Source organism: Poromitra crassiceps (genome assembly GCF_964638095.1).
Source record: "Poromitra crassiceps genome assembly, chromosome: 17".
NCBI classification, from domain to species: domain Eukaryota; kingdom Metazoa; phylum Chordata; class Actinopteri; order Beryciformes; family Melamphaidae; genus Poromitra; species Poromitra crassiceps.
In genome coordinates this window covers 28,163,759-28,180,985 of record NC_139635.1, presented here as the reverse complement: position 1 = coordinate 28,180,985, position 17,227 = coordinate 28,163,759, and the positions used below count along the sequence as shown (strand labels likewise).

The window sequence follows — 17,227 nt, the reverse complement described above, 5'->3', positions numbered from 1 at the left end:
TGTCTCTCTCTCTCTCTCACCCTCCCTCCCTCTCCATCTCTCCCTCTCTCTCCCACTCTCCCAACCGCTCCATCCATCCCTCCCTCTCTCTCTCAATCTCTCCCTCCCTCCCTCTCTGTCTTTCTCTTCCTGTGTGCCAGCAAGCGTTGGTGATCCGGGAGGGGGAGAAGATGCAGATCAATGCTGAGCTTGTGGTCCAGGGGGATCTGGTGGAGATCAAAGGGGGAGACCGCATCCCAGCTGACCTCCGAGTGGTCTCCTCCAGCGGATGCAAGGTAGGGTAGGAGGGGTGCTGCGTTCAGCCCCGGGGGTCTGGGCGGTCTCACGTGTAGGAGGGGTGCTGTGTTCAGCCCCGGGGGTCTGGGGGGTCTCACGTGTATTGGCTCAGCTGACTTTGCTCTTGCTGTGTTACTTTCTCTTCTTTCTCCTTCTCTCGTTCCTTCAGCCTTCAGGCGACTAGATCCAAATAAAGTACAATGAAAAACCATGACATCACTTTTTATACTTTCGCTCATGAGCTAAGCATGAGATTCTTTTCCCACTGCAGCGGTAGGCTAATTGTCATCCAACATGGCCTCACGGCACTTTGGCAGTCATGAAACTGTAATCTATTGAGAAGAAGAAGAAGAACTGGAGGGAGAAACCCGTCTTTATTTGTCACACGACAACCCACAACACACGCATGCGGCCACACACACACACATGCTGACGGTTGGCCGGTGAAATAGTCTCTCTGCATCCCATCCAGGCCTGTCCTTCCTCCGGGGGGCAGCCAGGAGCAGTGGGCAGCTTTCTTGTGTACTGCGCCCGGGGACCATCTTCAAACGTAGCCATCAGACTGGTCAGATGACGATCTTCTGCATGTTTTTAGTGGGGGTCCAGTCCGATGTTGTATGGAGGAACCCCAGTGGAGCACGGCGAGAACATTAAACTCCACACAGAAAGGCTCTTTTGATGAGATAGCCCACATTGGCAGTAGCACTAAAGACATGGGGCGGGGGGGACACGCCCTCAGCACCCCCAGGCGTGTACATGGACACGTTTTCTTTTTTCTTTTCTTTTTTTGTGATAGTCAGCAGGAATCATGCACAAAGTGACACCGGGTCTTTCCACTCACTTTGCTCGGGGGAAGAGGCTCGGCGCACCGAGCACCAGCTCTTCCTACTGTAGTTACTCTCTTACTCTTCCTGGAAGTAACCCGCTCCTCAGGCCCGCTCCGGTGATCCAGTTTTCTGGGTCAAAATTGCACCGTGTTTCCTTGTTATGTTTAGGCAAAGTGAAACAACTGTTGGGCTTAGGGTTGTGGTTTTCGGGTATAGGGGTTAAAAACGGGACAAACACCGGGACACAGTTACCGCTTTCAGACAGACACGGTTCTGGTTCTGGCTCCGGCTCCGTTCTGGAGTCTCAGAACCTTGGTGCTTTCTGACGAACCAGCCCGTGTTCACACCAGTTTAAGCAGAACCAAAGTGGGAGGACATTATTCGTTAGTCCTTCTTCAGTTTTTTAAGGTTATTAATTATTTGGTCTGGTGTTCGAGTGAACCCAGCCTTGGCCATCTCTTCCGCAAGTTCGGCATACGACTTGCTCTTTCTTGTACTGCTTTCTAGCTTTTTGTAGATGCCCAAATCGCCACTAAACATTTGGTTTCCTCAGGAGACCACTGCAAATTATTTTTCTCCATGTTGTCACTGCCTTCTTCTCCTTCCTGCTCGTTTTCACAGCCTAGAATGAGACACGCCCACTGATGATGTCACGGTTCCCAAGGAAAAACCAACTATTTTTTGGTTCCGCTGAGAACCAACTTTTCAGGTTCCGAACCAATTATTTTTTCGGTCTGAACGCGCCGGCCGGTTCAAATGAGGGTTCGGGAACCAGAACCGGCACGGAGCCCTGCTGGTGTGAAAGCCCTAAGTGAGGCTGGAAGCAGCTCCCTCATGACGAGGAAGTTGCAAAGCGAGGATGCTACCGCGGGTCCACCCGTCCCACCTTCTGCCCAGTCTGGTGACTAATAAGACTCTTTCCATCATTGTTTTGTCTCATATGTGATTATCTAGAGATGAACCGAAATGCCGTTTGCACCTAAAAAACAATCAACTCCAACTCCATTCTCGTGTCAATCGGACTGTAAACAATGACCGCGGCGCACGGAAGCGGAAGTCTTGGCGTGGACTTAATTCACTTCCAGTTGAATTACGTGGTCATTCTGAATAACACGAAAAACATGAAATACGTGATCGTGCTGACTGTCAGGGAGAACAAAACAAAACTTGCACATGTACTCAATTATAATTAATAGATTACAGTTTTGTGACTGCCAACACAAACTTTTGTGAGACTCGGTAACATAACAGATCTGTTCCCACACTTTTTTGTTGGCTATTTTTTGCCTTTATTAGTGCATAGTGGAGAGAGAGAGAGAAAGAGAGAGAGAGAGACAATCTTAAAATCATACTCAAGGACACTTTTTCCTTTGAAACAAATACAATCTCAGTTGTGAAGTTAATCAGAATCTCTCTCTCTCTCACTCACTCACACACACACACGCACGCACACGCACACACACACACACACACACACACACACACACGCACGCACACACACACACACACACACACAGTTTTAACAAGACCTCTATTATTCTACAATAAACATTCAGCCCCTCAGTCGACAAAACGAAACAAGCAAGACCTTCACAAACCAAAAACAATCAGCGAAACAAAAAACAAACAAGACATTTACAGACCAAGAACACGGGTACAATGTTATCCTCATCTCAACTCCAGCCTGCACACAGCTTCATCAACATACCACTTACTGTAGTATGAAGCGCTCCTAAATCAGCCATTATTTTATAATATTCATTATATAATACTCTTGCCCCTAACTAAATCCTTCTACAAGTCTAAAGCTTCTACTGTTAGCCCAGCATCTACCTTCCTCTTCCTGCACAGCCATTTTTTGCCTGCTCCAGCAAGAAATTAATGACAGCCCATCCTGTGTTTACTCATACTGCACCGAAAACCAAAAATACAGACAGAAATTGTGAAAACCGCCGCGAGTGCCTTGGCCAAAGAGCGCAGCACTTTGAGCAGAGGTCTGGGCCTGTCACAGTCTACGAGGCAGTGAAATATTGCTTCTCAGCCTCACAGCACAGAGAGGGCAGCCACTGCCCACATTAGAGTTCTCTAGAGCAGCGCTTCTCAAAGTGTGGTCCGGGGTCCTTGAGGGGGCTCCAGGGCTATACTTTAGAGTATTTTCACTATACTTCCATCCATCAGTAACACCATGACACAATGTATGGCTATTTTGGTCATGGGTTTCATCCACTTTCTGTAATAAAAAAACTAAAAGCAAAAATCGTATCAGATGGGGGACCCTGGGTGGGACAAAATGTGATCAAATGGGGGTCCGTGGTCTAATTTGGGGACCACTGCTCTTTCATGTCAAGGACCCCTAAACGCACACAAATTAGACCACGGACCCCCATTTTGATAAGATGTGCCAGGGTCCCCCATCTCATAGGATTTTGGATGTTTAGTTGCAGAAAGTGTATGAAACCCATGGCCACAATTAGTCATATACATTCTGTCATTGTGTTACTTATGGATGGAATTCTATTCAAAATGAAGTACATTGTATTCCCCTGTTTGCTGTATCAACCCCCCCACCCCCCCACCCACCCCCAGACCCCACTTTGACAACCACACTGCCCTAGAGAGACAACCACTGCCCTAGAGAGACAGCCATTGACTGGCAGTATCCCATGTAGTACTCTACTGTAAATGCTCAAGAGTATTTTTGGTAAGGACCCTTTCTACAAAGTAGTCCATGCAGTCTTCACCTCCGAACCCACCCCCCGGCTGGCCCTCCATGGGGTGTCTGCTCTGCTGCCCAGCCTGTCTCTACTGAGGGAGATAGAGAGAGGGGGGGGATGACATGTGTGACAAAGCTCCTAGGCTGGATTCAAACTCAGGATGACATGACATGGTACGCACGAGTGCTTCTCAATGTGGGATCACCACAAGGAGCACCTTCGTCCTTGTGGGGGTTCCAGAGGGTCCCCATCAAATTGATGGATTGCTAAACTTTACCATTACTTAATTTACAAGTTAGAAAAAGTGACATACCACCTGTTTAGTCAGCTCCTGTTAGAACTGAATCCACTTTATTGGAACAATAATTAACCTTACAGGAGGAGTCAACTATCAGTCAAACTGAATACTTTTTTATTTATGCTAACCTAGGACAAAAAACGAATCGTGTTCTGGCAACGCAGTAATCTCATGTAGCCACACCTACAGTATCTCCTCCACACTTCATTTTAGTGCTGTGCCAGCGCTGGAGAAAGTAATGCAGTAATTTGAAGTGACTTAAGATTTGTAACTGTAATATAATTACTGTTTTGGAAATTGTAATCCCTTACAGTAACACGTTACTTTACTTCACTGCCCAACACTGTATCTGACAATAAAAAATATAAAAAATATTCTCAGATTTGGGTCTGATATGCTTGATATGAAAAAGTTTGAGCGTCACTGCTTTAAAAGGACTGTTTGTGAAATCTATTCTGTATACTACGGTACAATGGGGTGGGGCTCTGGAGCAGAACATGGGGGGGATATATGATCTTTATCCAACTGTATCTGTGATTTATTGCATAAGACTAATCTTGTATGACTTTAAATAGCAATAAAAAAGGAAAAAGGGAAAAAAAGACACCCTGTGTTCCCAGGCTTTTATTGCACTTGGCAAATAAAAGTGTTTGTGATTCTTTCTTCACCCTGACAGTGTCATGTCTCTCCTCTCTCTTGTCTCTCTCACTCAGTGCCGTTGGCTAACAGCGTTCTCTCTCTCTCTCCCTCTCTGTGTCTCTCTGTCTCTCTCTCTCTCCCACTCTCTCTCTCTCGATGTCTCTCTGTCTCTCTCTCTCCCACTCTCTCTGCTAAGGTGGACAACTCCTCTCTGACGGGGGAATCAGAGCCCCAGACGCGCTCGCCGGAGTTCACCCACGACAATCCTCTGGAGACCCGCAACATCTGCTTCTTTTCCACCAACTGTGTGGAGGGTCAGTGGGCCACATCTGGCCACGGCCGGCTCCGTCTCTTCTAAATGTCTTTTCGGGCCATCTGGCGATCAGCACAGTTTTGTCTGTGTGCCCTTCCTACCTGTTGTTGAAGCCATACTGCATGATGTTTTACTCCAATCCATCTCCACAGATCCCTCTATCCTTTAATCCACATTTATTGAATCCATATGCATTATCATAAGTATTTACATTGGTATTTCAATTGCTCAGGATCAATCAGTTGTGGTGTCTCGCTCATGGCTACACCCCCTCTGCTGATCTGCAGAGAGTTGTAGAAACGCACATGCTTCCTGTGTAACGTTTGTCCGTCTCTCTCATCTCGTGCTCTCCCAGCTTTCACACTGCCACTGCTCCCTCTCTTCATGCACGGCCTAGCTCGCCCGACCGCTTCCCCCTCTCTCACTTTCGCTCGCTCTCTCTCTCTAATGTAGGCTAGTGTGTCACATCACATCAATGATGTAAAAAGGCAAGAGTAGATATGTCATTTTAAAGATTTTAATGAGATCATTGAACTTTTTTGTGGAAAAATCAGACACAAATGATTCATCAAAGTTTTTTTTTATAGAGGGTATCTTTCAAGTTTAATAAGTCTTCAAATTATACTAACATGACGTGAGGTTCAATTAGCTTTGTACAGACGGTAGAAATACTTTTTACTTTTATACTTTAGATACATTTCAGAGCATGCACTTTTTTTACTTTTACTTGAGTAAGGAAGTTGAATCAGTACTTCTATATTCACCTGTTCAACTTAACTTAAGTAACACTTAAGTACTTCTACTTGAGTAAAGAATGTGTGTACAGTGACAGCAATCTTCAGTTGGTGGTCCCGCAGCCGAAGGCCTTTTGGCTGTGATGCAAAGAACTGACCTTTGTTACACCATAAGGGACATTGCTTTAGATAACTAATCATATCTGTACTGTTTATTAACAGGTTCAAGTGTTTAAGTTATGTTAAGTTAAAGTATATTAAGTTAAGTTTCTGTTTAAGTTTGTGCCTAATTTATTAATTTGTGCCTGTGCCAATTGAACATAGCTGAATCTGTACTCTAGCCATCTGTGCCCTCCCTCCCGCTCAGGTACGGCCCACGGCGTGGTGATCAACACGGGGGGACCGCACGGTGATGGGCCGCATCGCCACCCTGGCCTCGGGGCTGGAGGTGGGCCAGACGCCCATCAACATGGAGATCGAGCACTTCATCCACCTGATCACGGGCGTGGCCGTGTTCCTGGGCGTCAGCTTCTTCATCCTGTCGCTCATCCTGGGATACAGCTGGCTGGAGGCCGTCATCTTCCTCATCGGCATCATCGTCGCCAACGTGCCCGAGGGCCTGCTGGCTACCGTCACTGTGAGTGCTGTGGGTGTGTGGGTGTGTTGGACTGGGAAGTCTAGTCTAGTCTTGTTTTTATAATAACTAGTGCAGTGCCCGTTCCCCCATGCACCACCCCGTGGGCGCTTCCCACCACACCACACTGCACTCCGTCAGCTCCCCCTAAGCACTCTCCCCAAGTTTAAAGTCGATCGAAAGGACAGACATACAGAAGACGATCGGACGGACAGTCCTTGGAGATACGTGAAAGCTGTGATCTTATTGGTTGAATTGCACAAAGTTTACCACTGTTATTGGGTCCCAGCAACACACCCGCAAAGTTTGAAGTCGATCGGACGGATGCTTCTCGAGATAAACTGCTTTTTGTGTTGCCAGTAGGTGGCGCTATATCAAATTGCACGGAATTCGGCACGGCAGTGTGTCGAGTTCCCATCAGCGCGGATGGTTGATCGGACCAACGGTTCTTGAGATAAACCACATTTTTGTTGCCAGTAGGTGGCGCTATGCCGAATTGCAGGAAAATAGGGCACTGCACTCCGTCAGGTCCCCCTTAGTGCACTCCCAAAGTTTGAAGTCGATCTGACCAATGGTTCTCGAGATACTCGAAGGACAGAGAGACAGAGAGACAGACACTCCTGTCATTATAGTGTACATACTACTACTACTACTAATAATTATTATTGTTGTTGTTATTATTATTGATTGCATTTATATAGCACCTTTCTAACTCAAAATGCTTCATTTCAGGGAGGGGGGGGGGGGGACTCAACTCATCCATCAGCAAGTGTAGCACCCACCTGGGTGATGCGCCAGAACGCTCACCACACATCAGCTATCACGGTGGAGAGTAGAGGACCGAATGCGCCAATTAGATATTGAGGGATGATTGGCAGGAACAGGAAGGCCTGTGTGGGAATGTAGCCAGGGCAGCGGGGTTACACTCCTACTCTTCTGAAGAGTGCCCATGGGATCCTTAATGACCACAGAGAGCACCTCGGTTTAACGTCTCATCCGAAGGACGGTGCTCACTCACAGGACAAAGTCTGTCTGTCTGTCTGTCTGCCTGCCTGCCTGCCTGCCTGTCTGTCTGTCTGCCTGTCTGTCTGTCTGTCTGTCTCTCTCTCTCTCTCTCTCTCTCTCTATATATATATATATATATATATATATATATAATATATATATATATATATATGGGAGTGGGTGACCGTGTGGATGGGTTTGAGAGGTGTGAGGATGGGGTGGGTTTGATGCATGTGTGGGATTTTACTGGTGGGTGGGCGGGGTTTGAGTGGTATGTGGGTGGGGTTTGATATGCGGATAGATTGAGTGGTGTGTGTGTCTGTGTGTGTGTGTGTGTGTGGAGTTTGTGGGCTCTTGGGGCGTGCCTTGACTAGGTTTCAGTTTGATGGCTGCTGGTCGTTAGCTGCAGCACCAATGATGTTGCAGCGTTATGCGGGGACATGGCAGAGCTGTCTGCTGATTGGCTGGAGATTAACTGCAGCTAATTCTTCTGCAACAACAAACAAGGTGTCAACTGAGAGTGAAGGCAGCCGGCGTCTCAAATGTCATCAGTCGACATTTCACTGGTCGCAGAAAACAAATTACATTCAACTGACTGGTTGGACTGGTGTGTGTGTGTGTGTGTGTGTGTGTGTGTGTGTGTGTGTGTGTGTGTGTGTGTGTGTTGTGTGTGTGTGTGTGTGTGTGTGTGTGTGTGTGTGTGTGTGTGTGTGTGTGTGTGTGTGTGTGTGTGTGTGTGTGTGCGTGCGTGTGTGTGTGCGCGTGCGTGCATGCGGGATTTGCTGCAGCAGGAGTCATCTGGTCAGCCTGCATTAATGTGTGTTGATGTGTCTCTTATAACATATGGAGTGTGTCTATGCGCTGCATTTTGCAACCAACCAACCAAATACACACACAGACACACACACACACACACCACGTGCGCGCACACACACACAAACACACACAAACACACACGAGCACACGCAAACACTTATACAGCACCTGTACTACGCATGAATTCCCAGGCACACTTCAACGCACCGATGCGTATGCTCGCCCGATGTTCTCCCCCTGCTTCTCCACTAACAATCATCCATCCTCGCCTCGCCACCTGCCCCTCCCCCTCCCCTCCCCCCACCTGCACCTCCCCTCCCTTCCCTCCCCCCCCTCGCCTCCCTGCCATCCTCCCAGGTGTGCCTGACTCTCACTGCCAAGCGCTATGGCCAAGAAGAACTGCCTGGTGAAGAACCTGGAGGCTGTGGAGACTCTGGGCTCCACCTCCACCATCTGCTCCGACAAGACGGGCACCCTGACCCAGAACCGCATGACCGTGGCCCACATGTGGTTCGACAACCAGATCCACGAGGCGGACACCACCGAGGACCAGTCTGGTGAGAGAGAGAGAGAGAGAGAGAGAGAGAGAGAGAGAGAGAGAGAGAGAGAGAGAGAGAGAGAGAGAGAGAGAGAGAGAGAGAGAGAGAGGAGAGAGAGAGAGAGAGAGAGAGAGAGAGAGAGAGAGAGAGAGAGAGAGAGAGAGAGAGAGAGAGTTGGGACAGCCCACTCACCAGAATAAAATGTCAGCATTGTACATTTCTAGAATCCACTGAAATCTAAAATATGAACATTTCTGGAGAGAAATATTGCATAACCTTTCTAGATACGTGAATATTAACGTTATACATGTCATAGAGTCCAATGATGTGTGTAACGTTAATATTCACGTTAATGACTCTCATGTTGAAGTAAGGCACCTGGGGAGTAGGGCTGGGATTGGCTGACCTGTAGCATCCCCGTCTCACAAGCGAGAGAGCGCCAATTCAACTCCCAAGCGCCGCACGTCGTGTTTCTTTCTTTCTGTTTTAGCCCCAACCCTAACCCTGACCTTAACCAAGTCCTTTTACTTGCCCAAACATAACCACGCTTTATTTGCATTTAACGTTGGAAAGGCAGTGAGGTTTTCTAATTAATCAGCATTTTGGTTCACATTTACATTGAGATTGTAGATGCAAAATTGCATCTCTCAAATTTGCGTGGATATTGTGCGTAATCCTGGTTTTCAGACATGTTAAATACCAACATTTTATTCTGGCGATTCAGTTGCGAAGAAAGATGGAGCGACTGTGAGAGATAAGAGGCGGGGGAGAGAGATCATGTGGAGAGAGAAAGAGAGGGGGGGGGGAGAGGGGGGAGGGAGGGAGAGAGAGGGAGGGAGGGGGGAGGGAGGGAGGGAGAGAGAGGGGGGGGAGGGAGAGAGAGGGAGGGAGGGAGGGAGGGAGAGAGATAGAGAGGGAGGGGGGAGGGAGGGAGAGAGAGGGAGGGAGGGAGGGAGGGAGAGAGAGATAAAGGGGGAGGGAGGGAGCGTGGCCACCTGCCGACATGCATCTGTCCAATGTGCAGGCAGCCAGCCCACATCGCTGTGTGGATGAATTGAGGCAGCGGTATGCGGTGGGCGGCACTACCCTCAGCTACAGACGTGTCTCTTCCCGAGACCAGACTGCTGCTGTGGAACCAATTGGATTGCTGTATCCGACCAAAACAGCCAGCGAGGCGAGCCACATTTCAAAGACGCTCTTAGCGCCAACTAAAGCTTTAAAGCAAAGAGAGAGAGAAAAAAGAGTTGTGTTGCATGCCAACGAGCGAGTCAAACATTTGTACAAACAGTCTGGGTTTACACTAGGAGACGAGCCAGCAGTGCTGACAGAGGCTCCACAGCTGAAACAGAATAAAAACACAATGTATTCATTTTTCAAGAGGCCCCCTTTTTTGTGTGCAGTTTTTACAGTTTTCTGAGCCTTTTGCACCTGACTTGTGTTTTACAAGCTGAACAACTCTTCCACTTTTTGCCCTGTGTGTGTGTGTGTGTGTGTGTGTGTGTGTGTGTGTGTGTGTGTGTGTGTTGCCTGCGCTACTACAGTACATTCACTTTGCTTCCATTTTGACAATAGCAGTGACAGTGCCCGCGCACGGCGGAGACGCCCGGCTAAATAAATAAAACCTAAATGAAAAATACATGCAGGCAGCGGCAGCAGAGTGGAGGTCAGTTTTCGCTTCGACCTGGGCGTGAGGGATGAAACTTTGATATGGGAATGTTTTCGAAAAAAAAAACGCTTTTATTTCCAAGACATCCTGGTTAAAAATGAATGCAATTTTCTTTCCAAGGCGGGGTGGAAGTTGATATATATCACTTTTGTCAAGGAAAAAGGAATCACTCAACGTAACTGACCCCAATTCTTTTCTTTAGCTACTATATCCAGAGCTACGCTGTTGAGCGGAGGGTAGAGTCGATGGCATGCATACTGCATGAGCCCCACTTTAAAGAAAGCTAACACAGTTCCCTCTCCTCTGCTCTCAGGGTCTGCCTTTGACAAGAGCTCGGCTACTTGGGCCGCCCTGTCTCGCGTGGCCGGCCTCTGCAACAGAGCTGAATTCAAAGCTGGCCAGGAGGAACTTCCCATCCTGACGGTACCAACCTCCACACCCCACACACACACACACACACACACACACTGCAACCTTGGCGGGCCGGATTCTGGCATCGGCCGAGTACCCGGGGGCAGCAGCTAATTGCCTTTGCTGAGAGGCACCGAATGATTTGCGCATGCCGGTGCCTCGTGTGGCCACTGTGGCCAGTGGCGTGAAGCACCTGAGTAATTGAGTGAAAGTACCGATATCTTAGTAGAAAAGGACTGTGGGTAGAAGGGAAAGCCCATGGAAACCCAAAAACCACAATAACCTTCTAACTATTGTTAGTTACGGCCTAACGCCGTAACACTATGTAATTGAGGGTCTTATGTGCATAGTAGTACAGTAAGCATCTAAAAGTATTAGACATTAGTTTCAATCCAAATCCCACATATTGCCATTTAAAGGGATGCGCCAACTTTTTGGGAGTTTCATACATATCTAAGATACACAATACCTTTACCGTCACTCTCCGTGCAGTATACAGTGAGCTACAGTCGTCCAGTTAGTTAGTTTCCACCAATGAATTGGTGGAAACAGTACAGCCGTTCAAAGTCACCAAAAACACACATTTCTAACAGCGCCAAAAAGCTCTATGTTCCCCAATAGAAAAAATAAGTGCTGCATTGTGATACAGCACATATATAAGATGGCTCAGACTGCAACGGAAATCCACAACCTTCGTTTAAGGGCACAACGGCCAGTTCTAAAACAGGGCATGCCGAACGGGCCACGTGGGTAGAAGGGGCTTTAGGGCCAGTCTGCAGGGCGTCCACAGCACTGGCCTTCTAGCCTCAGTATAATTCCTGCCTTGTGACTGTATATCCTTTATGTGACCAACTCCACCCGCCCGGCACCCGAGTGAGATAAAACAACCCACAACAATTATGTGTCGATACTATTTGACCCAGGTCAACTTCACACACACGGGCGGCTCATAAAAGCACAGTGGCAAACACACAGACCGTCTATCACACGCATCGAGAAAACCTCACACTTATACACACATGCACACACACACACACACACACACACACACACACACACACGCAGAGGATAATCCAGTGCACCCTTGGAAATAACTCCCACACACTGATACACAAGCACGCACGCACGCACACGCGCGCGCACACACACACACACGTACACACACACCGCTGGCTGGGTAAGTCAATATCTTCTAGTGTTCTGCCAAACACTATTCTCCAAGCCATGCTACATTGGCCTGAACAAATTCTGCGTCTGGCTCTCAGTGACAGGGATTACAGCTCGCTCGGTGCCTCCGGTGGGCGGCGACCCCCGCCGCCGCCTCCTCGCTGCCCCTAGAGGTGAGCCGGCTGCCTCCCCGCGTTAACTAACAGTCTGCTCCCTCGACTGCGCAGCGCTCAAACACGCCAGTCAAGGCTGCCATTACGAGAACAAGACCCCCCCCCCGCGCGCGCGCCCGCCCGCCCGCACCCGGAAAAAACAGAGACACGGAATTTCCTTGATCTATTTATTCATTCATGGAAAGGCACAAACAAGGACAAATGTGGCGGAGCGACGGGAGCGTGTGTCCTTGTTTTGCGACTGTTCATGAATGAATAAATAGGGACAAACAGGAAGCGCGTGTCTCGGCGCGGCCCCCGTGCTATATGGAGGTGTCGGGTCAATCAGTGCGGCACAGATTTTAATGAATTGGCTCCAAGAGCGAATGATTTGTGTCGTGATCGTCGTGGAATTTTCATTATCAAAAGGAGAAATCCCTCCTAACCCATTCAAGCTGTGTGTGTGTGTGTGTGTGTGTGTGTGTGTGTGTGTGTGTGTGTGTGTGTGTGTGTGTGTGTGTGTGTGCATGTGTGTGTGTGTGTGTGCGTGTGTGTGTGTGTGTCTACTATCTGTATGCAAGTAGTAAGTGCACACGTATTTAGATTTTTAAATGTTAAAATGTTCATGTTCAAACCTGACATGTTACAGTCTTTGATACAGCAGGTCGTTACCAGCAAAGCAACCCGGCTAAACAAAGACACGTTCCAATTATCTGCAATTCCAGTTCCCATTAAGCATCGCTAGTTGTCAGTTATTATTGGTTGCTATGGCAACTCTTGTGGTAACCAGGGAGCTAGTTATTTATTTCCTGCTGTTTTCCCTACTCTCATTTCTGTGCTCTGAGGCTGCATTCACACACAGCGCTTTCTGATGTGGTAAACAGCGCTTTTTGTGATGAGAAATAAAGAGCGGATCACGGCAACGTCGCCTGACGTTAGCTTACCAGCTGCTAGCGCACTAACCAGCTGGTTAGCTCAATTTGAGCAAACAATATGGTGTTGTGCAACAAGCAAAGGCTCACCAGATATTTCCAATACATGTTACATTAGATTACATTACATTACGTCATTTGGCAGATGCTTTTATCCAAAGCGACTTACAATAACACATTTTTGTCAGCAATAGAGCAATCAACTATGCAACACAGTCTATGACAACTACAACATCTGAAGGAATAGTGGTAAAGTTAAGTTAGTAATTTTTTTTTTTTTTTTTTTTGTCTGGTATCATCGAGACTGCCTTTATGATCGCTGTCGTGGTAACGGAAATTCATTGATTACAACGTCCAAATTCTCCACCGTTCACTCTCTCCATAGTTGTTGTTGCTATGGGAAACGGCGAATGTCTCTGTCATTGCGATTGGCCATCTTGGAAAAAGCGATTCATGTCACACGTGCTTTTCCGAAAAGATAATTTCTCAACTTTTGAAAGCGCTCCGCTCTGACAAAAGAAAAAGAAAAAACGCTGACTGCAGAACTTTTCAGGAGCAACCACCTTTCGTGCACCTTGTGGCTCCTTCCCATTGATTTCAATGAGAAAAGGCCGCTGGCGGTTGGGGGGGGAAACACTATGTGTAAACGCAGCCTTATGCTACTGGAAGAAAATGTTTGAGACAGAATACGAGCGGTGGAGATGCAGATGGCACTTCACTATCTGCATCAATGTGCCTGTAATGATGCTAAAGTGTTCCCACTCCCACTTTAATCAAGCAAATAACAAAATAAAAGTCTTCTTTTGCATTGTGGTGGTATAAACACAGGCAGCGAGACAGAATCAACACAGGCGGCGAGACAGACAACAATATGCATAATGTGTGTGTGTGTGTGTGTGTGTGTGTGTGTGTGTGTGCGTGTGTGTGTGTGTGTGTGTGTGCTAACGCCTGGCTGTGTGTGCCTCCCCAGAGGGATACAGCGGGGGACGCGTCGGAGTCGGCTCTGTTGAAATGCATCGAGCTGTGCTGTGGGAGTGTTCGCTACATGAGAGCCAGAAACCCCAAAGTGGCAGAGATCCCCTTCAACTCCACCAACAAGTACCAGGTACTGATCCATTTCAACTCCACCAACAAGTACCAGGTACTGATCCATTTCAACTCCACCAACAAGTACCAGGTACTGATCCATTTCAACTCCACCAACAAGTACCAGGTACTGATCCATTTCAACTCCACCAACAAGTACCAGGTACTGATCCATTTCAACTCCACCAACAAGTACCAGGTACTGATCCATTTCAACTCCACCAACAAGTACCAGGTACTGATCCCCTTCAACTCCACCAACAAGTACCAGGTACTGATCCATTTCAACTCCACCAACAAGTACCAGGTACTGATCCATTTCAACTCCACCAACAAGTACCAGGTACTGATCCATTTCAACTCCACCAACAAGTACCAGGTACTGATCCATTTCAACTCCACCAACAAGTACCAGGTACTGATCCATTTCAACTCCACCAACAAGTACCAGGTACTGATCCATTTCAACTCCACCAACAAGTACCAGGTACTGATCCATTTCAACTCCACCAACAAGTACCAGGTACTGATCCCCTTCAACTCCACCAACAAGTACCAGGTACTGATCCATTTCAACTCCACCAACAAGTACCAGGTACTGATCCATTTCAACTCCACCAACAAGTACCAGGTACTGATCCATTTCAACTCCACCAACAAGTACCAGGTACTGATCCATTTCAACTCCACCAACAAGTACCAGGTACTGGGAGTATGCACACATTAACACTGTGCTGTCATCACTGCTGACACATGTGATGTCCAAACATGTCGTGAACTGGATCCAGGGTCACTATTAATTTTCACCGCCACCAAGGAGGTAATGTTTTCAGTGCTGTTTGGCTCTTTGTTTATTTGTTTGTTTGTTTGTTTGTTCGTTTGTTTGTTTGTTAGCAGGATTACGGGAAAAAAAACGACTGGGCCAATTTCCATGAAACTTGATGGAAGGGTGTAGCATGGCCCAAGGAAGAACCCATTACATTTAGGAGCAGATCTGACCTGGCTCGGGTCAACAGAGTGGGTGTGGCTAGGGAAAAAGGGCCGTAGTCAAGGATATTACGGTCATAGAGAGTCGGAATTGCAGGGGTGGATAGTGGAAGTGGCTAGGTGTATCTGGGTGGTGGGAAGGGGCGTGGTCAGGGAAAGGGGGCGGGGCTAGGGAACAGGGACCGTAGATAGGGATAAGAAGGTCGTAGGGAGTCAGGGCTCGACTCGAGGCGAACTGGGGGGATGTGGGTGGGTCAGAGTTATAGGGTTCTGATCCGACTCACAAAATGTGCATATCATAGCAGACTGGAGTGTTGGCTTTGGCGGAGGTCTGCGCTCTCTGAGTGCACTTCTAATTTATATTAAAATTCCTTGACTATACATGACTATTCCAATAAATGGCTATGTACTGTATATGTATGATAAGACATGTTTTTTTATTCAGGGGATAGCCTGGTCCCAGACTCTTGAATGGAGTCCAGTCCACTCTTCAGAATGTGTCGAGCCATTCAGACAGTCTGCTGTTGCTCTAATCAGTGGCTTGTTCTCGCTCCGAGAAACAATTGAGCTAATCAGCAGCACCAGGCGGAACTAAAGTTCCAACCGTTGATTCCGATTCTTGGTTAAGTTGGTATAAATACACTAACTCCAGAGTGCGGATACGTCAGTCACTATTGGTTTGGGGAACGGTGTTGCATCATTTAGTCTTAGTCTTAGTATGCACCGTGTTTTACAGCAACGCCCTGCTTCACATTCATACAGCTATTCACAGCTGGAAGCGGCCCAGTGCTACACTGCTGTTGCTTCAATGCCTTGCTCAAGGGCACCTCGACAATGGTTATTAAGGTAAAGGGATAGTGTTTCTCATTCACTTTCCACACTGCGCTCTTCCTCAGCCAGTCGTGGGATTTGAAAACAAAGATGTCTTGCGTGCACCTTGTGTACCTAGGCTATTCCCAGACTTAAAATAGGAATGTCTGTGTTGGGAGAAAAGCAATTTGGCTCTGGTTTTCTGAGATTAGATATGCTGTGACTCAGATACAAAATGACCTCGGGGAGGGGAGCTGGGGGGGGTGGGGAGATGAATTGAACACTGCGACTTCACACCACACGAATCTCTTCCAAGAGCACAGAAGACTAGAGCGTGAATGTTTCTGCCATGACCCTCAACACGCAGAACACATATGACTTTCTATGTGTGCTCAGTCACGTCAGCTTCAACAATATGACTTCCATTTCAAACCACTTGGAAAAATATGACAGCCATTTCTGTCAAATGATTGCCGGCGCCGTATGAAAGTAAAATTCATTATAGACTATATGATAGAAGTCACAGGCTATCTTCAAGCTCTTTCCCTACAAAATACAAACATTTCTGTTAGCCTAACTGTCATCTGTGTTTTGGAAAACAATCAGCAGTGGACTACAAGTATCATCTTTTCCCAAAAGCAATATATCATCTTTTGCATCGAAGGCCTTCATATTATGTCCTTAACAATATTCCTATCCTCTTTCTTTTTCTCCTAAGCTGTCTATCCATGAGCTGGAGGACAACCCCTCTGGCCATCTTCTGGTCATGAAGGGTGCTCCTGAGAGGATTTTGGACAGGTAGGTTCATCAATAACGGATCAAATAAATAAACAAATAAATAAACATAAAAATAACAGACAGACAGACCAACGTTTCGATCCTAAAGTGGATCTTCGTCACGTCATGTGATACACGCATATGAGGAAGTGTTTATCTCGACCGATACACGGGTGCACTCGACTCCGCCTAGTTGCTAGGAGGTGGACCGAGGCTTGCTTACATGATCTATTCCTTTATTATCAATACTTCAATAAGAATTTGAAGGACAGTATTACTAAGGCTAAGGTGCTGTTATTTGTCTTGCTGTGATATTATTGCCCTTATATTTTCCTTGAACAATTTCTGTTCCAGGGATGTAATGTGGGGAAACCAATCTAAATGATCATTGGTCACATTATTATTTTGCCAACATTTTAGCATGACATACATCTTTTTGACTGT

The 17,227-nt window shown here is 47.2% G+C and overlaps 1 protein-coding gene across 1 annotated transcript in view; it reads left to right on the top strand.

Moving 5' to 3' along the window:
* Window positions 1-157: 157 nt before the first annotated feature.
* atp1a2a (ATPase Na+/K+ transporting subunit alpha 2a) overlaps window positions 158-17,227 on the top strand; it is a gene marked incomplete at its 3' end in the record, with an annotated part of 72,935 nt that continues 55,865 nt past the window's right edge. Inside the window, 9 exon segments of the mRNA XM_083653884.1 lie at window positions 158-275; window positions 4,951-5,068; window positions 6,169-6,197; window positions 6,199-6,438; window positions 8,614-8,640; window positions 8,642-8,813; window positions 10,775-10,884; window positions 14,094-14,228; window positions 16,725-16,804. Coding sequence (XP_083510010.1) covers window positions 171-275; window positions 4,951-5,068; window positions 6,169-6,197; window positions 6,199-6,438; window positions 8,614-8,640; window positions 8,642-8,813; window positions 10,775-10,884; window positions 14,094-14,228; window positions 16,725-16,804 — 1,016 coding nt within the window. The 5' untranslated portion in view covers window positions 158-170.